The sequence below is a fragment of the Watersipora subatra genome, chromosome 10 (genome assembly GCF_963576615.1).
Source record: "Watersipora subatra chromosome 10, tzWatSuba1.1, whole genome shotgun sequence".
Classification (NCBI taxonomy): domain Eukaryota; kingdom Metazoa; phylum Bryozoa; class Gymnolaemata; order Cheilostomatida; family Watersiporidae; genus Watersipora; species Watersipora subatra.
The window spans coordinates 47,606,491-47,632,533 of record NC_088717.1 but is presented as its reverse complement, the minus strand read 5'-3'; the positions used below and the strand labels follow the sequence as shown (position 1 = coordinate 47,632,533).

General features: G+C 34.9%; 2 protein-coding genes across 2 annotated transcripts; one reads left to right on the top strand and one right to left on the bottom strand.

Moving 5' to 3' along the window:
* Positions 1 to 3,027: 3,027 nt before the first annotated feature.
* Positions 3,028 to 3,651, top strand: LOC137407161 (octapeptide-repeat protein T2-like). The gene has a single exon (XM_068093763.1). The coding sequence runs from the start codon at positions 3,028 to 3,030 to the stop codon at positions 3,649 to 3,651; it is 624 nt and encodes a 207-aa protein (XP_067949864.1).
* Positions 3,652 to 4,837: 1,186 nt separating this feature from the next.
* On the bottom strand, positions 4,838 to 25,524 carry LOC137406318 (uncharacterized). The gene is made up of 12 exons (XM_068092878.1): positions 25,443 to 25,524; positions 23,809 to 24,012; positions 22,277 to 22,439; positions 21,323 to 21,500; positions 19,949 to 20,211; positions 17,205 to 17,373; positions 16,358 to 16,509; positions 11,460 to 11,595; positions 9,477 to 9,695; positions 8,164 to 8,222; positions 6,515 to 6,645; positions 4,838 to 5,447 (listed from the first exon to the last, which is right to left on the bottom strand). The coding sequence occupies exons 2-12, from the start codon at positions 24,003 to 24,005 to the stop codon at positions 5,315 to 5,317; spliced, it is 1,800 nt and encodes a 599-aa protein (XP_067948979.1). The 5' UTR covers positions 24,006 to 24,012; positions 25,443 to 25,524; the 3' UTR covers positions 4,838 to 5,314.
* Between the last annotated feature and the right edge of the window lie 519 nt (positions 25,525 to 26,043).

Genomic DNA, 26,043 nt, shown 5'->3' with positions numbered 1-26,043 from the left:
TAACATTTTATAGATTTGTCTTTTTTATACATTTAACATTATCCAAATCATTTAAATATTCTTGTTGACATGCAGATCTTGTGCATATGCTTTTTGATTGCTACAATCTTATTGCTCAAATAGTTACCTAAGCTGTAGAATTCAATTTTCTTTCTGTCATTATACCCGTCTTTGAATTTAAATACAAACACCAAATGATGACATAATATTGCAAAATTGTTTCAAGTTTTGGCTAAATTGTAACAATACATTTTGTCAAGCTGTTGAAGATCATGACGTGTTGATTTACCTTTAATATCATTAAAAAAATTAAATTAATTGAGTTAAAAAAATTATTGACAATGATTTTATTTTAAAATCCTATTAATTCTCTAAATTATTGTATTCAGGAATCATAAAAAAGGGCAGCAGTTAGTTCATAAAACAACAGTTTGATTTGTAACATCTAAAATACCTTTCTTTGTCAAGAGAACAGATATTAAATAAAAAGTTGGTAAAGTTTTTTAGTAAGTCTTTTGTAGCCTTTCTTTCTACAACAATTAGTCTATATCTGTACAAGTCATGTGGCTGATGTGTAAATCAACTGCATGAGGTATATGATGAGCCAGACATGACATGGTTGAAGAGAGGATAACTCTAAACCTATTTTACAAGTTTTGGCAGCAAAACTCTTTATGCAGTAATCATAATATATTGATAGATGATTTATATTTTATGATAAACTATTATTAAAATTTATTTATGAATATCAATTTATATCAAGTAGTTTACTCAAAAGAACACAAATGTAAGATACTGGAAATAAAACCAACCGCATAAAATGACAGCAATAGTTTTAAATTTAAAACAGATAATTGTGTTCAATGCAGTTTTTTGTAAATTACTTGAAAATTTTTAGTTCAACTAGGAGCTTAAACTGCTACTAAAAAAGTTACGTGGTTTCAAACATGACTAGCGCTTCTAATTGGTCATACTGTGTATGAAGAATGAACCAGCAATAGTTATACATGCTTTAAAATTGGATTTAATTGTATTGTAATTGAATAGATAGGATGCAAACGTTAATATGCTAAGCAGAGTTCTAGATATAGATCTGTATGAATTGATAAATAGTCTGATGTTGCTTCCCAAATTGCTTATAGAAATATAAACCAAAAGGATGGTTGACACAGCATTGATTAGCAAAGTATATCTACTGCTCATAATAGCTGGCAAACAAGTTTTATCGCAGTTCAATTTACTCTTTTTAATAAAATCTTTTTTTAGTTAATCAATTCCATCTTTTTTAATAATACTTGTCTGCTTCCTACAGCTTGCAGAGAGTATCTATCGAGTGTTTTTCAGCCAGGTCATGCGCAAACACTATTGATTATCTATATGGTGTGTTTGCAGTGAATAAAAATAGGCTATTTTATTAACACGGTGGTTCAAATTTAAATTTGATTCCTTCAAACAAATGTTTCATATTCACTAGTTGGTTAGATTTGCAGATCTCAGTCATCAGCCAACAGGAAAGCTCACAGATATATTACACAAAAAAGGCATTCAATTTCATCTTTGGTAATTTATAGAGTTAATTAAAGAAAGAAAATAGAACCCTAGAAATAAGCTGCTCTACTATTGATCTAACAGGAACAACAAATGTAACAATTCTATTGTAACTTAGCTACTGTGTTACTTTACAAACCAAACTTGCTATGTGTCCGATGGGATTTCACAGCAGTTTTAGACCTCAGACTAACTCATTTCACTAAACATTGCGAGACTGCTTTTAGTGCCATTTGAAAAAATTAAGGAAATTTCTTTGCAAGAGTTACGGGAGATTGCACGGAATTATGGCTTATTGTAAACCTTGTGTGGCCTCAATCCTTTCTATATGAGAATTTGTTAAATAAAACCAACTTGGCAGTACATAGGCGCTCAGCTTGGTTCTAGACAAATATTTCAATCAACTGCTGTTTGAAGTGAGGTTCATTGACTAAAGCAACTATTTCTCCTTGTTCTTTTGAATAAAGTAACTTTCTGGTCTATTTTAAAACATGTGCAGAGAAAATGTCTAATAAGTACCTAAATTGCGTGATATGACGCAATGTCTGGCAGCATATTACAATGCCTATTCAGTCACAGGTTATTAATGGCTAACTTTTTTAAGAGAAGCCTTGATAAAGATGCAATCAGAACAGAATACATGTATCATAAATATGTATACTAAAGCTATCACCCTCATTGTAAACTTTTGACACTGGTTAGTCTATTCGAATAGCTTTTTCTATTCACCTTATCTTATAGTATGATTATCTCTCTATTCACCTTATCTTATAGTATGATTATCTCTCTATTCACACTAATCTTTGCAGAATTACAAAACTCTGTGGTGCTTATACATTTCAACTTAAAAAGCTGTTCAAAGATGCAAAGATAGGTGTAGCATGAGCAAAAGGAGATGAGAACAATGACAGTGAACAACAAATTTTATTACCTTTTGGTAAATCATCCTATAAACAAAATGCTATTGTAAGGAGGTTCTTTTTTAACTTTAAGATCTTGCAAATTATGCCAAACAATAAAAATTAAATTTCTTTTATTTTATTTACATTGCTCCAAAAGTAGATCAAAAGTACAACCAAGTTATTCTTTAAAACTTTGAGTTTATAATTTACCAAAGGAGTCTGCCAAATGCAGTATACTGCCAAGTTATGCCATTAATAATTTAAAACACAACTGTATTGTATTCTCAAAAAATGAACATTGCCTGAATGCATGTTATGTAAAATCAAGCTTTTTTGCAGGCTTCTACTTTGATATACTTCCCAAGTGAGTCCGTGGTAGAATTGCTAGATAAATATCTTTGCACATTCTGTTCTGTTTTTAGCTAAAACTAGTCAAAATATTCAAAAGCACCCAGTAAAATCTTTTAAGTAGATTTTTGTATACAAATCTGGCGTGAAATGTGACGATTAGTTATCGCTGCAATCCCAAACAATTTAAGTTTATTATTTATGCTGTAATGCCTGCTTGTCTTAAATAATGAAAAGAGAGAGGGAGAGAGAGAAAGAGGGAGAAAGAGGGAGGGAAAGGGAAAGAGAGGGAGAGAGAGGGAGAGAGAGGGAAAAAGAGAGGGTGAGAGAGAGGGGGAGAGAGAGGGGGAGAGAGAGAGGGAGAGAGAGAGGGAGCGAGAGGGAGAGCGGGAAGGAGAGAGAGGGAAAGGGGGAGAGGGGAAAAGAGGGAGAGGGGAAGAGGGGGTTTGAGGGTGGAGAGGGGGGGGGGGGAGAGAGAGGGAGAGAAAGAAGGAGAGAAAGAAGGAGAGAGAAGGAGAGGAAAGGGAGAGAGGAGAGAGAGGGAGAAAAAGAGAGAAGAGAGGAAAGAGAAGAGAGGGAGAAAGAGAGAGAGAGAGAGAGAGAGAAAGAGGGAGAGAGGATGAGAAAGAAGGAGAGGAGAGAGAGAGAAGAGAGGGAGAAAAAGAGGAAAGGCAGGAAAAAGGGAGAGAAAGAATGTGTGCTACAGAGAAAAAAGAGAAAAACAAAGAGACAAAAAGAGGAAAATAAATGGGGGATAAAGGGGATATCAAAAGAAAAGGGCATGGACAGAGAAAGAGTTAAAACAAGAGAAAAGAAGGAGGAAAGAGAAAAAACAAAGAGGAGTAAAAGTTGAGAGAGGGACACCAAAAGGAAAACAGAAAAGGTTGAGGTAAGAACGAAAGAGAAACGGAGCAAGCTAGATAGAAAAGCCAAGAAGTTAAATCTAAAACTAAATGTTGCTTGACAGGTTGAAATGCTGATGAAACCTATTGCAGTTTGTTGCAGAGCAATACAGAAATGGTATTATTTAGTAGCATGCTTCTATGATAGGAATGGTATTATTTAGTAGCATGCTTCTATGACAGGAATGGTATTATTTAGTAGCATGTTTCTATAACAGGAATGGTATTATTTGGTAGCATGCTTCTATAACAGGAATGGTATTATTTAGTAGCATGCTTCTATGACAGAAATGGTATTATTTAGTAGCATGCTTCTATGACAGGAATGGTATTATTTAGTAGCATGCTTCTATGACAGGAATGGTATTATTTAGTAGCATGTTTCTATAACAGGAATGGTATTATTTGGTAGCATGCTTCTATAACAGGAATGGTATTATTTAGTAGCATGCTTCTATGACAGGAATGGTATTATTTAATAGCATGTTTCTATAACAGGAATGGTATTATTTAGTAGCATGCTTCTATAACAGGAATGGTATTATTTAGTAGCATGCTTCTATGACAGGAATGGTATTATTTAGTAGCATGCTTTTATGACAGGAATGGTATTATTTAGTAGCATGCTTCTATGACAGGAATGGTATTATTTAGTAGCATGCTTCTATGACAGAAATGGTATTATTTGGTAGCATGTTTCTATAACAGGAATGGTATTATTTAGTAGCATGCTTCTATGACAGGAATGGTATTATTTAGTAGCATGCTTCTATGACAGGAATGGTATTATTTAGTAGCATGCTTCTATAACAGGAATGGTATTATTTAGTAGGATGCTTTTATGACAAAGATGGCTAAATCCAAATTGACTGCTTTCAGTATTTTAGCTATCTTATTTTTAGCTATGATCTTGCTTGTGAATTGCTCTACTCCTAGAACTCCCCAAAAAATCATTTCTTTTTTGATGTCAGGTTGTCGGTAGAACTCACTCCAGTTCAAAACATAATTTGCCAGACTCGATGCTTAAATTACAATTTATCTTGACCTAAAAAGAAGAGCTGGTAAAAATAAAACTACAATACTAAAACATTAATACAAAAGAATAATTTTTGCCAGCCTGATAAAAAACTTATTTTTAGGCTTATTTTATAAAAAAGGCTTATTTTTAGTAAAGATGGTTATAAAGAGGAAGATAAAGTACGTGCCATATAAAAAGGGTGGATTCACTTTTAAATACCACAACAAAATTTTACCGATAACTTTGCACAATTGACCTAGAAAACTCTATAAGAAAACATTGTGAAAACATGGCTATACATATTTGAGAATGTAAATTGTGAGAAGCTATAACAAATTTTACTAGAAAGTGATTGCTTCTATGCTTACAATGATTGCTTCTATGCTTACAATGACGAGTCTGTCATCCTATTTGTTTGTAACTTTGCAAGACAGTCTATGACAGACTACTCCAAGTAGCAGTACACAAATATGCATTCGGTTAACTTCAGACTCAATAAATAACTTTCTATTCTAATGTAAACTATTTTGTGTGATGTTTGTCTATTAAATTTTCAAGCAGTAGAAACATATTTTAGAGTTGATAAAATCAAAGAGTTAATCATGGTCTTTATCTTTATCCTTGTTCTTGTTCTTTTTCTTCTTTTTGTGTTTCTCAGCTCGTTCTGGCTCTTCATCTAAATCTCGCTCTTCCGATTTTGACTTTTTCTTTTTATGTTTCTTTTCTTCACTACAAAATAAACTAAAGTTCTATTATAACTTGTATGATCTGTAGTAATGCAACAATTAAAGGGGTGACTACAACATCAGCAGAAGAGATGTATGTAAAACTGACTTGTTGACAGTATAAGTTGGTCTACATTGGTAAAGAAGAAACTAGCATGTCTGTAAGTGGCAGAAATGTGGTATTTTTAACAAATATAATCTTAATTTTGTGTTAATAAATTTTAGCGCAAATGGAGTTAATTCAAGAGCCACTTTTGAAGGGTTTTATACAAAAAACACAATCATTATATATGAAAAAAGGTTTTATTGAAAGCATTTATAGGGCACTAGTGCGAATAGTACCTGTCACCAAAATCTTCCCAATGCTGTTTCACCTGATCGATTCTATTAAAACCAGAAAGTTTTGGCTAGTTTGATTCTACTCATTATTTTTGTACTTGACTGATTTTTATCAACAAAGTGTAATGTTTACAATTTCGAACAAACACTCAATGTGACAAAACTCGAAACACTGAGTTTTTTGTAGTAGTTTTTAAAAATAATGTGTTGAGTAATACACTGAGGAAATATTTTTCAACACAATACTTTCTAAAATTGCGCTAAAAAACATTACAACGCAAACAGCTCTTGAATGTTATAGCTATTCCAAATTGTTGATCTGTACTCTATATCAAATTTGCTTATGATTCTCCAACAGTGTTAATAAAAAGCCTAGCAGAGGTTTTATGTTTTTCCCACAACTCATTTTCATTAGTCAATTGTCAAATCATTGGGCATTTTCATTGGTCAATCTATTTGTCAATCCATTAGTAGTGTAGTTGTGTATAGCCACAGATTGAATCTGATTCCCTCAAAAAAATATGTTCAATATTCACGAGCTAGTTAGAAAGCAAATAGCAACAGAAAAGCTAAAAGATATATAATACCTAAAAGTATTCAATTTCATCTTTGGTAATTTATAGATTTAATTAGGGATATTTTTCCTATTTTTTATTTCATCCATGTGTGTAGCCAGACTTATTCCGCAAGAAAAACAAGCCAGTCAACATGTACAATTCCATATAGAAATACCGTTTCTCTTCATCGGCTCCATCTTCGGTCTTTTCTTTGTCTTTTTCCCGATCTTTTTTCTTTTTTTTCTTTTTTTCTTTCTTTGGCTCTTCATCGACAGCCGATAGAATGTCTTCAATATCCTCTTCCAGCTAAATAAAATCAGAGACACTCTATCAAATTCTTAAAAAAGAATACAAGACCAGATGTCACTAAATGAGACTTCTCGAGTCAATAAAACCCACGAATGTATATACATTGTACATGCATATAATTATATAAAAATGTTAGCTTAAAAGGGTTAATGATGTAATACTGAAAGAAAAAATAATGTATTTGAATGGAGCAGTGTGAAAATATATAATATAGTAGCAAAATTGCTTATTTTTTACAGTTTAGGGTGACCAATATTTTATACTATTACATAATCTTTTCTGTTTTTTGTACGCTCATGCCTTCTTTTGTATAGTTTAGTAAAAAATATAAGTATTCAAGGTTTAGAGCTCATAGCTGATAAGGTTCAAGGTATTCAAGGTTCAAGGCTGATAGCTGATAGGTCTCATCAGCTATCAGCCACGGGCAACATCTGTCAACAACTGTCAAATGTTGCCCAAAACTTTATCAAATGATCTTTCCAAAATTTTCATTATTAGATGACTGAAAATTTTCTAAAAAAACTGGTAAGGTTACAGTTTGGACTTTTTTTAGTTTACTGAGAGTTATTCAGCAACGACAACCACTCATAGCAGATCAAATATACAACTTAAATTCTTTTTTGTTCACTGTTACAAATTGATGCAAAATACTAAACAGGCACTCATGTTCCTCAACCAACAAATTTTAACCCTGGCTTCATAAATGAAAAATACCTGTTTCTTAAAGAAAGATTCCACTTTACCAATGTAGTGCGCTAGTAAGTAATAGAAGTAACGGACATATCTGCACACAAAAAATTGTAGCAGTGTAAATCAGCTTGAGAGATCATCGTGATAAAAATTGGTGATTGCAAACATTCATCCGAAACTAATAGGTAAAAATAAGCTCGTGTACCAGCAGTTTTACTTCATGATTTGAGCTTGAGAATAGATAAGATTAGCATACTGAATGAAATAAATAGATTAACAACTCCGTTCAGACCTTGTAGCCTAGAAGTCTTTTAAGATTATGCATTGTTAGAGCGTCTTTAAAGTGAGTCCAAATAGTAAACCCACTTTCATCTGACTGTAATAATTTGGGAAAGTTTAATCTATATATATATTTCTCAAAGTCCGTCTGTAGATCCGTCTGTAGGTTTTCCGGCTATAGCTATTATTAGAACACCTGAGCTGAACAACAATGCAGACTCAAAGTCATGGCTTACCGTCATTGGAAGCCTTACCTTATTAACTAGCTTAGTGGAATTTTCCATTGGCAGTATGCCAGGCTACTAGCTTGAAAGGTACAGTTGTTTGACAAAGTTTTAAAACCTTTACAGCTGTTTTTATTTTTCTCATGATATGTAGTTTGAAAGTTAGAATGGCAAATGTTGTTATATATTAAATACAAATCAATTTTCTGGCCAAATACTCTTCTATTACACGGGCAACGCCGAGTGGCACAGCTAGTTAAATTATATTTGATTGTTGCCAAAGAACAAATTCTCTGTTATTTTAAACAATGCTACAATTTACCTTATCTGACTTTGGCTTTGATTTCTTCTCTTTTTCACTGTCAGGCTCTTCAGGCAAATCTGTGTAAAATTATTGTACATATAAACATGTACATAAGTGAAAGTGCACAATCACATACTGTATATACTTAGCATACCTATATCCAATCACATATAGGCTCTCAATTATACACATACTTATAAATGTAGATAGATATATAGTTAGTCCTACTGCTAGCAGTATTTTATGACTTAAAAAGGGTTATAAATAGCTAGTGTTGAAATAGGTGACCTGTAATTATCCATTTTTGGCTTGATGTTCTTCTCTCGTGCCACCAGAAAAACATCAAGCCAAAAAGACATAGTAAGTACAGTTAACCTATTTCAACACTTCAGCACATTATTTATATTTGCATGAGTATGCATATAGAAATGCTTAGCTCTATATACATTTCTCATGTTTAATCGTATGTATGTGTGTAGTTCCAGCTATGGCTAATAAAATCTTTGAATTAAGAGTCCATATTGGAGAAGATTTTATCTCGAACCCTTTGACTCGCCAATCCAGTGCCTATATATTCATTTGATGATATATGTCACTATATGGGAGCAAATGCGCTAATTCTCTCTGTCAGGAAGTAATATGATGACGTAACATCATGAGAAGCGGTAGCTCTTATTAGTAAGTTTACTCAAGTTATCCATTGGCAATGTGCCAGGCTAATAGCAAGTGGCAGGCAACTCTCATTACTTCTCATTTGTAAGCTGGTTGTTAATACCTGGACAACGCCGGGCAGCACAGCTAGTGCATATATACATGTATATACGAAAGTATATTTCAACAAAGTTACAAAGCTACCATGCCACCAAAGATCACATGTGCCCTGATGCAGCTCTGAGCTATGAGATAATTTCTGTGAGCAAAAATTATTTTTTTCTTAACATAAGTAATTCTATGTTATATCAAATCGCTGCATTAAATTTTTGCGTTCAAACTCTAATGAATTAGACATATTTAGTTTTAAACAATAATTTAATACCTTATTTTAAATAAACCACATTTTCAAAAGAATTATATAATATCATTATACCTTGAAGTAAGTAATCAATCAAGGTGGGAGTTTATTGTGTGAGTATGGCAAATTTCAAATTATTTAGCTTAGCTGTTTTGATGTTATAATACCATAATAAAACGACAATTTAACTTATAAAAGCTGAAAATTATTTAAGTCTATCATTATAGATTTAAAGAAATCTAAAAAATGTTAGATTCTCCTTCCGCTACTGAAAGATCAGTTCTACGGCTAATTAAAATAACAAAGAAACAAAGGTAACCTTGAGTGTTTTCTCGTTTCTTTTTTTCTATTTTATCTGAGTGAGCCGAATCAATACGTGGTGGCTGAGGTTTAGGCAGTGCTTGTCTGTAGTCAATCTGTCCTCTCATCAAGGCTGGTCCTAGCGGAGCACTGATGTACCTACTGTGTCCAATTCTACTCACTTCCACCAGTGCATCACATTCCAAGGCATAGCCTTCAGTGAAGTAGGCTGGATCAGCTGTATAATACAGTAGGTGTTACACGGTAGGATACAGTAGGAAACAATCGCTATGATTCTTGCTATTCTATTCCAACTAGTCAACATTTAATACCGATACTAGCCTTAGTAATGTCAATAAGAGCAAGTTAATATATACCATCCCTTACATTTGACTATAAATACATTGCAATTACATTTACAAATCTCCCATATTGTGCTAAATCGACAATATGAAAACAGCTGACCGTTAAAACAAGCAATCATATTTTCTAATATCCAAAAATATTTTTTAGTCAGTCATTAAATTATATAAACTGCAATGAAACTCCGACAATATATCATGTAAAATAAAAAAATCCATAACTGGCTTAAGCGCAAAATCAAGCTTGTTATTATAGTAGTAAGTTTTACAGATTCTTATGTTCCACCATCTTCAAGGTGTGTTGACCATGATGCAGATGAAACAAATATGCTGCTTTGATCTAACAGCAACAGCTGCGGCTGGAGAATTCGCTTGTGAAAAGACGGATGTTGATTATAGGAAATCCCATAGGATAGCTTGTTTTGTTAGTTATCGACACAAATTAGCCTTCCTACTGTCCGCGAGTTTCAGTTGTTCACTTAAGCATGTCTTATTTTAAATATCAAATGCTGCTGCTACATGAGGTAGTAAGATACGTGTCTAGACTGTGTGCTAGAGCACAATGGAAAGGAATACTTACTGACTGGATTCAACTGCAATCTAGCTAAATCAAAAATGAGCAAATCGCACGGGCAAATACCGTTGGAGAAAAAAGGGTGATTTTCTACGGCTTTTGTGGTTTGTGATGTTCAGAAACTTACATGAAAATAACTGTTACTAGTTGTAATACATAAATAAACATTCTGCAAACTTTCTAAGCTGTGGAATTTTAAAAAATAGCAAAGAAGATTAGATTGCTCCTGTATTCATATTTCATTTTCAGAAGTTTCCGCTCACACAAAGTGTTACAGTCACACAAAATCAGAACACAGTTTTATCAAATTTAGGCATAGCAGCTGCGATTGAGGTGCAGTATTATTCAAATGAATGATAATCAGTTTATAATGATTATCAGTCCTTTTAACTTTAGTAAATATTTAGAAAATTATCAAATGTAAGAAAAATTTGTTTAGCAGAGACACTTCTATAAACCAGTTAAAATGATGAACTATCTCTTTGATCATATCATTTGTTTACTTTTTTACTTTCATAAGGAGGAAATACAATTTTCTGTTTTTTTTTATAAATATGTTAGAAAACCACAACATAAGTTTGAATTAATTGAAACAGCAACTTATTTAAAAATCATTAAAACAAAATAGTTCTAATACGGTGTGTGAATGAAATTTTCTAAAAGAATCTGCTATTACAAGAGATGTCTAACATTTGTGGCTACTTTTTGATGTTTTCTCAGCTTTTCAATTTTACGGAAATTGCCATTCATTGAATACATTAGTAACTCTAATTCTCAAAGTTTACAAAAAACAGTGTTATATTTGTATCTCATCATTTGTGTGAACACCTTAACATTTAGGAGCGTTGTTATGCCTTGACACGTGCTCACATTATAAAGTTTCTCTAATCAGCAGCTACGACAGAGATTTGCAAACTAGAGTCTGCCTAGGATTTTCTCCCTATAACACCAGATACTACTGAAACATTAAGCATTTATGCGAACGACTTAAAAATTTAATCTCTAATGTAAATGCTGCAAACCTTCAAGTAGACAATCCTAGGCCATGCATTTATTTAAACTATACCTTCAGGGTTCCAAATTTCTAGTTGTTGACTGGCTAGAGGATTTCTATCAAGGTCCTTGGGGCCTGCTTCCACGTCCCAATCTTGAGATTGAGAAACACCATTCTGTGAACTTTCAATAGTTCCTGAAGTATTTTCCTAAAATATTAAAATGAAGTGTAGAGATTGTAGCCAAACTTTGAACAATGCCATACATAAATTACATTACATATGAACTGATGAAAGATTTGTTAGCAACTTTTCTGTGAACCATTTTGTACCAATAAGGATGGAACTAAAGCACACAGGCTTCACCTGTGGCATCAACACACCTTAGAAAAGGTTGTGAATAATATCTACTACGCTACTGGCTTTCTGTCATTTACTTGCTTTAAAAAACAATAATATCCTGATGAAGCAGCCAAATGGAAACACTTTAATCAACATAATGGATTTCTATATTTATTTTTATTTGATTAATCCTTTTAAGTGTCAAGGATGCATTCTAGAGCGCTGATATTGACAGCTAATCTTAAGGTGTTTTCTCACGATGCTAATATTAGTTCCTTCCTTTTGTTGAAAGTAATAGTCAATGATAATACACTAATCGACCCAGTTCTCCAATACACATTGACGAATCTGTTTAAACCTTTTCAACATGCATAATAACATATGCTCCAATACTCATTCACTATTTTACAGTATTTTGGTACAAAATAAAAGTTTTAATTGCTGAATAGTATACACAACACTAATAAACAAGTGTCTAGGTATAAAACTGTTTACAAGCAGTAACAATACTAATATTTTACCTGCAGCCAGTTTGTTTGCCGCCGCATTGCATTGGATCACTTATAGTCACTAAGCAGAGACGAATGTTAAAATTTCCAATACCGAAGCTAAATGATTCTCATTTAAGTTAAACTAGATACAAAATCAATTGGACGCATCCTTAAAATCAATAAAAAAGGTGAAATACTGAGGCGCCGCCTTATTGAGCGATGACAAACTAACTAGCAACATTGGAAGGGTTAGTCATCCAATGCAACAGCTCATACAGTATTAACCCAATCTTGAGTGGAAGTTACTGTAAAGCTGAATATGTTACACGGTGCTACTTTGAATGGCATCCGTAATAGTTTTGAATAGTTTGGATAATTTTGGACTTATCTAAGTTTGATAAGATATCAAATATCATTCAAAAACATACTATTAGGATAGGTTTGATCTACTAAACGCTGGGTTTGTTATGACTACCCTATAGCAGTAGAGATCAACCCCAGAGTAAGTCAACCAAACTTGAGTTGCTAGTATACACTGACCAATGCATTTTTAATGATTCATGATATTGCAGCTGCTGCGTTAAGCAGACACTGAATTATAGATGTTCAAATCTACTGGTCAATAGCTAAACAATTCTATCTAACTTCTCTAAGCTAAACTATAGCAACATTTACAATCCGATGACGATCGTGCACTCTATAAGACTGCTACAAGCTTTGGGCTCAAATATTGTAGAAACAGTCTATATATATATACATGTACAGTCAAACATGGATAACTCGAATTTCAAGGGACCGAGCAAAAGTGTTCGAATTATCAGAGCATTCAAGTTATCAGAGCACTGTCACAAGTCCATATATTTACTTATTTATTAGTAGATACATGTACATATACAAACTATAATATAAATCAAAAGCACAAATGGCTTGTTTCAAATTAAATGCTTCTAATGTACAGTTTAAAACGTTTTCATGAAAAAGTATAGAGATTTTTCAATCACTTGAGATTGGTTTGTTGTTTGAGGGGATGTTTTTGCCAGGACGTTTTCAGATTGACATTGGCAAAACTTGATCGTTGTTGAAATGCTCAAAAGAAAAGACATTTTTTTCTTTTGGGATTTTACCCACGATCAATTTTGCCGTTTTTTCTTGAAGTTTATGCAGATTACCTTACTTTACCTGGGATTCGTTAAGAGCAACACTCCGAGGCAGTTCAATTAGAAGTTTTACGAGGTTTTACGGTACATTCTATATCAGTCACGCTTTTTTAATAGATACTTATTGAATGTACACACGTATTCTGTGTTTAGGTCAAACGATGAATAGTTTTTTGTAGCTCAGACAACGTATACGTTTAATTACAACATTTTTTAAGACGTTTTAAACATTCAACATTCCGACGTTGATTCAACACGGAATCAACGTCGGAAAACTATTCATCACGGGCTAGCCGAGTCACGCACTCAAGGATTTTCGCCACGCACATACAAAACAACATGCGATTTTTGTTTTGTATGTGCGTGGCGAAAATTCTTGCGCGCGTGACCCGGCTAGCCCGTGCTATTCATCGTATCGCAGTATAAATCAAATTTCACCAAACTTTTAGAAAAGTCGTTGACAAAAATATTTTGCCGATGGTGGTAATAACGACGCTTATGAATTACGAAAAGATGAAGTTTACCTCTATGGCTTTGAATAAAGTGATTTTCTAAAGCGAAAACAACCGTTTCGGTAGCTGTTGGGCAAAAAACAGTTCGAATTAACAGTGTTGAGTTCGAGTTATCTATAGCAATTTATCATTACGTGGGAACGGACCAAAGGAAATGTTCGAATTAACCATGTGTTCGAGCTATCCGTGGACGAGTTATCCATGTTTGACTGTATGTGTCTCAAAATCTGTGTATCTGTGTGTAGTTTAATATATCCAGCTGTAGCTTATAAAATTTTGGCATAAAGAATCCGTATTGCTTGGGATTTAAAATGCCGTACCAATTTAACTGCACGCGATTGACAGATTCTTAAGGCAAAATATGTCGCTATGTGGGTGAAAATACGCTACCGCTATCCATTATGATATAACATAATTGCTCTTCCGTGGGAGCAAGTATTTAGCTCTTATTGGTAAGCTTACTCGAATGCCTTACCAATTTCGCTACGTGAGATTGATGGATTCATTGGGCGATATTTGTCGCTATGTGCGTGAAAATACGTTACCGCCATCTGTTACGGTGTAACATAATTTTATGTTACTTGCTCTCTCGTGAGACTAAGTAGTAAGCTCTTATTTGTAAGCTTACTAAACTTAGCCTTTGGCAATGTGCCAGGCTAATGACAAATGGCAGGCATCTACATTACCTCTCATCAATTATAAGCTGATTTTTAATACCTGTGCAAGGTCGGGCATTTCGCTAGTTATACCATACACCATATAGCCACTTTTATTACTTTGTTAAATGTCTGTAATCTATCTATTGCGAATATGTCATTTGACTGCAAAAACTCCTACAACACACTACATTTGCGTAGTGAGCATACCTCAGGTAGACCTTAACGACATGTAATACATGTACATAGAATAATTGATAGTTGCATGGCCCAATAAGAGCCAGTAAGAATGGTGTGAATAATGAGCTTGCCCATTTTAAAAGAAAAGAACTCTCTAACACTTTTGAAACAAACTGGCCATCTGGAGTGCCAAAGCAAGCCATTCATCAGAAAAAAAGGAAGTGAGCACCACTGCTCTTTTATTATGATCACATAGATCAATAGATCACATAGAGTAATGGTGTAAGATTTGTCTATTCGGTAGTCTGGACAGGAAATAATTTCTGTTAGGAGTCGTGGTTATGAATATGCTTTATAAGAAAAGAAACATGCTGACAGATTCTGTATGTAACAGGTTTGTGAAGCGCTTGCTACTACATGTATCTTCCACCTACATAGGGTAACAAATTGTACCTTTAGCAGCTACTATAACGCTTTTGTAAAAACTTATTTGAGAGCTTGAGAGAGCTTGAGAGAGCTTGAGAGAGCTTGAGAGAGCTTGAGAGAGCTTGAGAGAGCTTGAGAGAGCTTGAGAGAGCTTGAGAGAGCTTGAGAGAGCTTGAGAGAGCTTGAGAGAGCTTGAGAGAGCTTGAGAGAGCTTGAGAGAGCTTGAGAGAGCTTGAGAGAGCTTGAGAGAGCTTGAGAGAGCTTGAGAGAGCTTGAGAGAGCTTGAGAGAGCTTGAGAGAGCTTGAGAGAGCTTGAGAGAGCTTGAGAGAGCTTGAGAGAGCTTGAGAGAGCTTGAGAGAGCTTGAGAGAGCTTGAGAGAGCTTGAGAGAGCTTGAGAGAGCTTGAGAGAGCTTGAGAGAGCTTGAGAGAGCTTGAGAGAGCTTGAGAGAGCTTGAGAGAGCTTGAGAGAGAGAGGGAAAAAGTAGAAAGAGAAAGAAAGATCAAAAGAAAGAGGTCGAAAAAAGAGAGAAAGAGAGTGTGAAAGAGAGAAAGTGAAAAGAGAAAATAGGAGGAAGGTAAGAAAGAGAAAAAGAGAGGGCAAGAAAGAAAGAAAGGGAGTAAGAAGGAGAGAGAGTAAGAGAGAGAGGGTAAGAAAAAAGGGTGAGAGAGGGTAAGAAAAAGAGGTGAGAGAGAGAAGATAAGAGAGGGTAAAAGAGAGGGTAAGGGAAAGGGTGAAAGAAAAAGTAAAAAAAAAGAATAAGTGACAGAGAACGAGAGAGAGAGAGAGAGAGAGAGAGAGAAAGAGAGAAAGAGAGAAAGAGAGGAGAGAAAAAGGGAGAGAGAGGAAGAGAGGAGGCGAGAAAAAGGGAGAGAGGGAGATAGAGAGGAGGAGAGAAAAAGGGAGAGAAAAAGGGAAGGAGAGAGATAAGGAAGGAGAGAGAGAGGGAAGGAGAGAGAGGGAAGGAGAGAGAGGGAAGGAGAGAGGGAAGGAGAGAGAGGGAAGGAGAGAGGGAAAGAGAGAGGGAAAGAGAGAGAGAGAGAGAGAGAGAGAGAGAAAGAGAAGGAGAGAGAGGGAAAGAAAGGGTGAGAGAGAGGGGGAGAGAGGGGGAGAGAGGGAGAGAGAGGGAGAGGGAGAGAGAGGGAGAGAGAGGGAGAGGGAGAGAGAGGGAAAGGGGGAAAAAGGGAGAGAGGGAGAGAGAGAACTTACTCTTTCAAGTTGAGACTGACTTTTCCCAAACCAGGTATCTTCGTTGCCCCATTCAGTTTTTGGGTGTTGCTTCTCTACTCGAGATTTGACAGCGTTCTCATTTGAGTAAATAGAGGCAGCTTGAGAGATGGAGTCTAGACTGTCAGGAGTGTCTGCAATGACCAGTCTTAAGTAAACTTTGATGTACTATACATCATATCTAAATGCCCTCTTTGATATACCATTACACGTGGTAGTACATCTAAATAGTCAATTTAATCTTCAAGCATCATACTTTTGTACATGAGCAGACGACTCCCTATTTTAAAACAATAACATACTTTTTGTGGTTGTTTGCAATTATACAATATTTACAGGCGCACTATTTGAAGTTTATGATTACATTGCAACTCATACCATAAAGACAATATGGCTTTTGCACTAGTAGCAGGTTAACTAAGTTTGGTTATATTTTAGCCTTCTCTGTTCCCATTGAGATTTGATTTAATTATGGTAGTTTTGAAATTAAAAGCCTGTGCAGAGAATAATAGATGCCAGTCATAATTAATCTTCATACTTTTATATCAAACCTTTGATGCATGTCAGATTTATTTCCATCTAATTTACATTGATTTAAAACAATAAAATTTAAATCAAAATCAAATACATTGGTAATAATTTTTTAATTTTAAAGCTTTGCCAGAAACATCTTTAAACATCACAATTTAAAAAGTTTTTTAATGTTTAAACAATTTTAAAGTTACTCTTTGTATCACAACCTGAATGTTTCAGCAAACAGAAGTGAACATGAATAATCTGACTTTTTATTGGAAGCTATAATTAGACTGCGGTACCTTAGCACACATACCCATTATAGAATCTCTGTCTAGTGGTTCTGGACTCCATGGTTGTGAGGCTACATATTCTTCTATCTCATCTTCATCTTTTCCTAACCAGATCATCACACCCTTATGCAAAGTGACACATATAGAGACAAAGTTCTTGAAGAAGAAGAATACCCCCATCGCGCTGAACACCTAGTATATAAAGCATAAAAACAAACCTGCATGAGTTGGCAACAAAACAATATTCATGTAGATGACACACATACATAAAATAGTTATTCAGAAAACAGATTAATAATTACACAGAGACCAAACGAACAAAAAACAACCTCGTCCTTTTGAACTGTAGCTAGTGGCTATTATTACTTCATTAATGCTTCTATGACCATTGGCTAAAGTTTTTTGCGGCTGTCCATGCTAATGAAATATCCAGGACTACATGGACTGCATGTCCATGCTCTGTATACGACTTTAAATTGCTAATTGCCAATCTATTTCTTCAAAAACTAAGGTCTAACTTTTTATAATATTCTCATCAGATCTTTTGGAGCTATGTTCCGCAGATTTTGTTGTTGCAAGAAACTCACTAATATTCTACTACTAGCTGTGTTAAAAATCAGCTTATAAACTAAGTAAGCTAGTAATTCTAGTAAGTTTGTTAATGGGCGCTAGGCTTGTAATGGTGGTAAGCCATGAGCTTGCATCAGCATTGTTGTCCAGCTACAGCTATTCTAATAATAGCTATAGCCGGAATGACAGACAGACAGACATACTTTGAGAAATATATATATAGATTGTATAAAATTATAGTAAAGAGGGCCACTGTCTATGACAACCAGCTATACAAGTCCATCGAGTGGCTTATACTTTTATAATAACTGAGATACATTGTTTTATGATCTTTGCTATAATAATAGCTGTGTGTGTCTGTCCATCCGTCCATCTAAAACCACAGCTAGAGATTTAAAAAAAGACCGCATCATACACAATTTGAACTCATGGCTAGCAAGTCTGCAACCTGACACGCAACCACCTGCTATTATTCCACCTTAAAATGTTTTGGAATAATGGTGCATATATTTATTCTTTGTGTTTTATCGGCCCACTGGACCGCCGGGGTACCCATACTCATAAAACAGAGTCATGTTAAAGCCTTCTTACTCTTATTGCAGATTAGTAAAAAAGTCTTTGTTAATGATCTCACATCTCTCAAACCCCAGAATCTCACAATTTGAGTGTGACCCAACAATCATTCCATGAAAATCTTTTTAGCCAAAAGGCTTTATCGTCTGACTCGAGATTTCTCTATGTCTGTTTTAGGAAAACTTCTACTCCCTGATTATTGCTGCCACTACACTACCAATGCTGGTCATTTTTTGTTGCCGCTAGAAGGTGCGAAGGTAATAAACAGCCTTTTTGAACTCTCTTTTTGACACTGAGCAAGGTTTCCTATCTGTCAATGTTTAGATAACTGGTCATTAGAGGGCTGATTCAATTATTAAGAATTATTAAGAATTAATAATAATAATTAAGAATTTTGAAATGAAAAATGATCAAGTTTTGGTGATGATATCTATTATATGGGCCAACAGACCAAAGATAGTTGATGGTACTGCTTTTTTGTCAACAGTATCTATCAGTGAGCAGGTGGTTCAGTTCTTACTTGTCTATGAAAAACCAAATATTCATTCAAGTCGAAGCAGTGAAGGTGACACTCTATGCCTCATGAAGCGCTTTTCTTAAATTTTCAAAGGTTTAGAAATGCATGACAAGATTTCAAAGCCATTGTCCTAAGTTAAAGATCCGAAGGCGAAGGTCCTAAAGCTAAGGTTCTATGGTTGAACAAAGTTAAAAAATCCAAGCCACAAAATGAAGGTTCTAGACTCAAGTCTCAAGAATTAAGCCCAAATATTAAGGCTAAAGTACTCAAGTTCGAAAGGTTAAGGTCATAAGAATCCACTAGCATGCCATAATCTATCATAACTACTCGTGGTTAAGTGAGAGACGTACTTGAATTCCTCTGGCGATCACTACTGGCATAAACAGTATTTAATTCTGCTCATACTGCCGGATGGTGCAAAGTCGGCATTCGGCAAAAATATTCATTAGACAAACAACTATATCTCAGTCAGCATCGCATGTCAAGGCCTAACCCAAAGCAATGTTTCTATAGCTAAGCAGACGGCAATCTACCTGGGAGACAAAAAGATTTAAAGCTATGAACAACACATTATCGCCACATCATTTTATTTTTAAGGTTTCTGGAAATTTCTGTTTAGGAGAGCCTAATTTTTATCACAAAAAGAAGCACTTATAGCAAATATATCAATGGGCATGTTGTTACATCACATATCATTGGACTACACTACACCAAAAAAGACTCACATTTTACAGTCATTGCATGCAGACTTCTTAAGAATAGATTGAGAAGACAAATCTAATTATGTGGTTAACATTAATCAAGGCTAACAAATTTTCCACATTTCCGAGCTTGTATAACTCTTTTTTCTAAATAATATAATTTATGAACTTTTTGAAATTATATAACACTAGTACGCTGGCAGTCCGGTGCACCATGAGAGATCATGCTGTGTAATAACTATGTGCATAATTCTTCTCAGCAAGGTAGTAGAGTGGTGCGAATGGTAGCGTGCTTGGATGTGAAGCCGATTATTATGGCTTCGGATGTGGCTTCAGAGAGAGGGACAAACAGACTGACACGATTTTTATTATAGTAAAGGTGTCAAAAAATACAAACAGGTCAAACCTGATAGTTGGTCATGACAAACAGCCGCATTGCTAGGAATGGGATGTCATCACAGAGGATAATCAAAAGAGAGGCCCACAGATCCGTTTCCACAATGATATGCACATCGGACACTTTTTTCTCAGCTGTGCCGAGTGTGTCAATGCAGAACTGCCCTATTGAGATGCTGAAGAGAATAAGCAGCATGCTGACTAGTTGGGCGTTACCCTGCACGGTTGGGAATCTCGTGTAGCTAAGCAGATCCAGTGCGTCTGCCCCATTGCCTGTTCAAGTATACACATATGTATTGAGTATGTATTGAGTATGTATTGAATATGTATTGAGTATGTATTGAGTATGTATTGAGTATGTATTGAGTATGTATTGAGTATGTATTGAGTATGTATTGAGTATGTATTGAGTATGTATTGAGTATGTATTGAGTATGTATTGAGTATGTATTGAGTATGTATTGAGTATGTATTGAGTATGTATTGAGTATGTATTGAGTATGTATTGAGTATGTATTGAGTATGTATTGAGTATGTATTGAGTATGTATTGAGTATGTATTGAGTATGTATTGAGTATGTATTGAGTATGTATTGAGTATGTATTGAGTATGTATTGAGTATGTATTGAGTATGTATTGAGTATGTATTGAGTATGTATTGAGTATGTATTGAGTATGTATTGAGTATTTATTGAGTATGTATTGAGTATGTATTGAGTATTTATTGAGTATGTATTGAGTATGTATTGAGTATATTGGCCTATAGATGACAATAAACCATGTAAGAGACAATCAAAAACAGAGCTGTGTAGAAGTCGGCGATAAAACAGAAACCATAAAAAAACCATCAGAAAAATTTTTCTGTGAAAGCAAATGGAGGTGAGAGATGGAGAGAGCCAGAGAGATTAAAAAAGAGACAACGTGTGAGAGTGTGAAAGAGCAATGAATCGAGAAAGCGATAAAGTGAGAGAAGCGTGAGAAAGGGCACGAGAGAGCGAGATAGATCAGGAGAAAGTGAGAGCGAGTGAAAGCAAGATGTCGGAAAAAGTGAGAACGAGAATGCAACGGTTAAAAAGCAAGAGAGTGAGAGAATAAGAGAGAAAGAGAATAAAAGCTAGAGAGAGGCAAAAAAGAAAGCATGAGAGCACAATACCAAGTGAAAGAGAATGAGTGAAAAAGAAAGAGCAAGGACAAAAGAGCAAGAGAGCAAGGAGAGATTGATGAAGGCAACGGTAATACTGACACATTTTATGAACGAGCCGATCATGCAATTATGAAGGTATCAATAGTACTCCTACAATAGCTCTATTATTAGCAGCTTTATTAATAGAAAAGCGCTCTATTAATAGTAGCTCTATTAATAGTAGCTCTATTAATACTCACATGTTATAACAAGGAAGAAATGAGTTCTAGCTATTGATTTCAAAAACAAGTTGATTTTATCATTTTCAGGGTGATAGAATCGAGCTCCTCTTGGCAGAAAATATCGACCAACCAGCAGAATTGTAACAAAGAACTGCTCAGCTGCTCCGTTGCAATGACCGCAGGCACAGAAATTTAACTGCAAATATATAAGTACAAAAAATAATTTATACGCACTTCTTCTCAATACATGAATGATTTTTACAAGTCATTGAAACACAGCTGTACTGTTCTGGCACAAAACATTTAAGATGCATTCAAATATCTGTACTGGAGCAGTTGCTGATTTTTGAAATCGGTTAAACAAAACAAGTGTGTTTTAAATAAAGTTTAACTGCAATATGAAATCATTGCAGTTAAACAAGATAAAATTATGCCTTAAATAAAATAAAATTACGCATTAAACAAAAGTTATTTTTTGAAAAAAGTATTCTTGATAGCTTTTTCGTTAGTGTATAACACAACACGTAATTGATTGATAACTATGCATTTTTCTCCCATCCTTTTCTGATTTGTCTAGTGGAAGCAGGCAACCACATATCTGAAGTAAATATACAGCTTGCTACTTGAAGGAGCTTATAAATAATCAATAATAGGAGATAAAGATCTCATACAACAGAACTGAGATCTTCACAAAACATTTAAAAAGCTACATTCAATTGAAATTTTTACTCCAAAAATGAGGCTTCAAATTGAAAATATTTTGTTATGAGAAGATTTAAAGGTATAGTTTACTGTAAATACGACGCTAAACTGCTCAACCTGTCAAATCAGCAATGTACATTTGGCAGTGTTTTGATAGGTCGATAGGTCGCCTAACTGGCATTTGGAGAGAAAAAAAGTTTATTACAAACAAATCTTGTCATTTCAGAGTAAGAGAATTCAATGTTTTTTTTGCACTGATGGCACACTGACCCAGTCAGCAGCGAGAGTTAGATCTATCTTAGTTAACTCTTGGGCAGCAGTTGTATTTGTGCAGGCCTCTAGGCCCTGACTGTGGAAACTCAAAGTTCTCAGCTGAAGGAACCAAATGGCTGCCAAGCAGTTTCCAGCGAATATGATGCTGGCTGGGTTAAACCTGCAATAGGAACATTATTTGCAAAATCAATGAATTGCATCATTAGATTGTGTCATTTTTAGTAAGTAAACGGACTGACAATAGGTAAAATATGATAATAGGAGAGTGAAGTTTAACGACAGTCTTGAGAGGCGGTTGTGTGGCAGAAGCAGCCGAGTAATCACCAACGTAAGTAAGCCAAACAGAACACGCTCTCCTAGTGCGCCACAAGCCAAGTTTCAGCAAAGACAAGAGTGGTGGAGCCTAGTGAAAAAGACTCGAATATGAAGGCGACACTCACCTATGGACAACAGAGTAGGTGTAGTGCACTTGTGCATTGTACTATGATTGTTTATGTTATATATCACACATTAAAGCTACAACGACTTATTATTGCAAATTCCATAGAGTTGAGAGCAATAAGCAAAAAACCTAGACTTCCCACCGAGACGGGTCACAGGCTGAACTGAATCTAAGCACTCTTTACATTACAATGTTAGTTTCTTTACATGTACTAAACAGTGTTGAAATTTGCCTCTTTTACAAAATGTAACACACTTATCACTTAAAAGTTGATTTGCAACAAAATTCACATTACAGGTATTTGGTATCAAAAGGTTCACCATGTTTTACTCTGTTGTGTTGTAGGTGGAAAATATGCTAGATGTGATTACAAGCTCTTAAAAGCTAAAAAAACGAACAGCTAATAACAGCCATCATGAAAACGCCGTAGGTTGGAATCTATCAGAGACAACGACAGAGTACATAAACAGAGAGATAAACAACAGAGATACTTGTCCCATTGTATTATATATGCTGTATCTTTGGCAGGAAGCAGCTATGGTTCAGCTGTTAGTGCACTCACTTATGGTAGGTAGGTTGGTAGTTTAAGTCATACAAGGTTCATTATGCTAAATTACTAAAATATAAAAGTTAAGTCTGTTTTTTTAGAGCTAGCCTACCACAAAAACAAAAAAACTTTTAAATCCCACTTAGCATTTGTTAGCAGCCTAGCTGATGCTCATGGACCCCAGGTAAATGGCTCCCCAAAAGGAAAATTAGTGTGAACCCTCACCCTTTATGTTATAAGGCAGTATAGTCAATGACCACAGATTGTACGTGGTTCTGTCTTAATAATTTCTCTGTCACTAACAAGGCTTATTAAGCTTGGTTCAGCACAAATTATGTCTTTCTACTCGGTGGCTCAACCGAAAATATTTCACCTATAGGCATGTCAATAAGTTATTTATTAGCTTAAAAACTGCATGTACTAGTAAGATAGAGTAGCAAGCAACCAAGAAATCTGCAAGTCAGTCGAATTGTTAAGTAATCTTTGCTCACTGTCAAATTATCCTGTGGCTAGTGGGTTAATAAAAGATGGGCTACTTACCATTTCCAGTCAAAACCTTGGGTCATTTTGTTAGTTACTATTCCTTCTATAATCAAAAACGCTATACCCATGGAGCACGCCCATGATCCACTTCCTGTTAGCTTCCCTTCATAAAGTACTACGACCAAGATGGTGATGAGGGCTATGCACATACAGAAGAGGGTGCGTACAGCGGCACCCCTAAACACTCTGCCCATCTTTAGCCTGAAAGTAGTAAAAGTTGTTTTATAGCATCCAAGAAAAACTTGAAAGCTAGTCAGCTTACCACCAATGATTATTTGCTTCAAGTTAGAATTATCAACAATTAGATTTAGGCTCCAGTGAGAGTTGTACATGCTTATCTGGATGAGCTTTCTACACTGGCATCCATCTCACAAGGCTTATTAAACTTCATTATGGCAAAGTTCTTTAAATAGAAATCTTCCACATCCCACATAGCCAAATACCACATAACTAGACTAGATCATGTAACATATATATTAATAAATTTCACTTCATCATTCTGTGTGTGTTTATCAATCTGCATAAATGCTGTATAGCATTATCAAGCTTTATGCCTGATTTAATTCAAACATCACACGTGTATGCTCCATACCTTCCGTCACATTGCTAAAATATTTGGTTTCGAAAGTTCCTGTGATTTCTGAGAACCAGCATCTCTAACCCTCAGTTGGAAGATTGTGATTATAAATGAAAAGATTTTGCTGCTATTAGTCAACAAAAAGCCAAAAAAGTAGTCACGACACCATGTCATTTACTTGTGTTGTAGATCCCCTACTATATTATTATGAGCCAAGAGTTATTTGTATTAATACGAAATCTAATAAAAACCAAGCAAGATGTTAAAACATGGCAGTCTCAGAAACTGCGTAAAAGACCAAAGATCTTTTGGTTTATGGGTTACTTTTTTCTTAGTTCACGTAAAAAACTACATTAAACAATACAAGACAACCCTGACTTTGGTTGACAAGAACATCACAAAATGTTCAAGTCAAGCCTCTTTTACACAGTATGATCATAAACTGACACGTGACAACTTTTATCCTTCAGATTCTCAATGGCCGTTCATGCTTGAAATGAAACTTGGCTCAAATCTTTTCACCAGACATGACGAAACTTCACCAAAAAGTTGATCAGATTAATGGTTAAAACAGTCTTTAAGAACACTGAAAGAATAATTGTGGTGAAGACGGAATTTGAAATGATAGTTTTGAGCTTGAGGATTTGTAAACACATGTAGCTAACTGGACTGAGACACTGCCAATACTTTATGTCCAACAACAGCTAGTAATTGGCTTCAAATTTTGCTATGTTCTAGTGCTATGATCTTTGCTATAAGACTTTATATCATGTTTAGCATTTTTGCAGTCAGTATTTGTCTACAAGTTTTATGCTAATTAAGGGCACCTCTGGTAGTTCTTGAGTTCTCTTAATACATGTTAACAAGTGTTATATGACATACATGTTACATACAATTCTGTTGTTGTCTCAATACATCTTCCTCGCAAAGTTTTCCATCTCAACTTGTGATGTGGTTACCCATTCTGTACCAAAGGCAACAATAGTTGATGAAGTCTATATTAATCTCTGCAACTTTCAACTGCTAAGAAACCAAATGGACTTCTGCGACTTACCTTAACGTAACCGCTGGTCCAACATTTTGCTCCCAGCGAGTGACATGACAGCTGACTACAGGTTCTTTTGAGCACTATTCAGAGATCAGTGGAGATAAAAAACATCAATAATCTATATGAAGATGCGTATTTATTGTGGCAACGTCAGACAATGTCCATTGTTTTAGAGTTTGATCAATATTTGAAGAAGAAATGAAAGACATTTGTCAATAACCTCACACACAAAAGAAACTGCGCAAACGAGAAGATAGACTGAGACACCTGAATAGACCCGAGGAACGTAGCTGAGGATCTAAATATATTAACTTGAAGCTTTAATGCAAAATTCTTACATTCATGCTCAAAAGGAGGAAGCATATTTTATCATTGAACACACTGAAGCCTAGTTTTGTATACACAAGCAGGTCAACTGATCACAGACCGTAATAAAACTTTTCATTGGCTGTGAAAACACTTAGGAAACTGCAATTTCTTTTGGACTAACTATCATTTTGAAGCTCCCCAACTTGCAGAACTCAATGAAAAAAGCAAAATTCATCAGTTTTCTCACTCTTCAAAAGAAATGGTTTTTTAGAGGTAACTGAAAAACATAATGGTCTGT

What these genes read in the sequence shown, in the direction of transcription:
- LOC137407161 (XM_068093763.1), top strand. Translation starts at nt 3,028, where the DNA reads ATGAAAAGAGAGAGGGAGAGAGAGAAAGAGGGAGAAAGAGGGAGGGAA.
- LOC137406318 (XM_068092878.1), bottom strand. Translation starts at nt 24,005, where the DNA reads ATGGGCAGAGTGTTTAGGGGTGCCGCTGTACGCACCCTCTTCTGTATG. An exon ending in TAACTCTCGCTGCTGACTGG is followed by an intron (nt 21,501 to 22,276) that starts GTCAGTGTGCCA and finishes ATATATTTGCAG; the next exon opens with TTAAATTTCTGTGCCTGCGG. An exon ending in GTCAGTCTCAACTTGAAAGA is followed by an intron (nt 11,596 to 16,357) that starts GTAAGTTCTCTC and finishes TTAATATTTTAG; the next exon opens with GAAAATACTTCAGGAACTAT.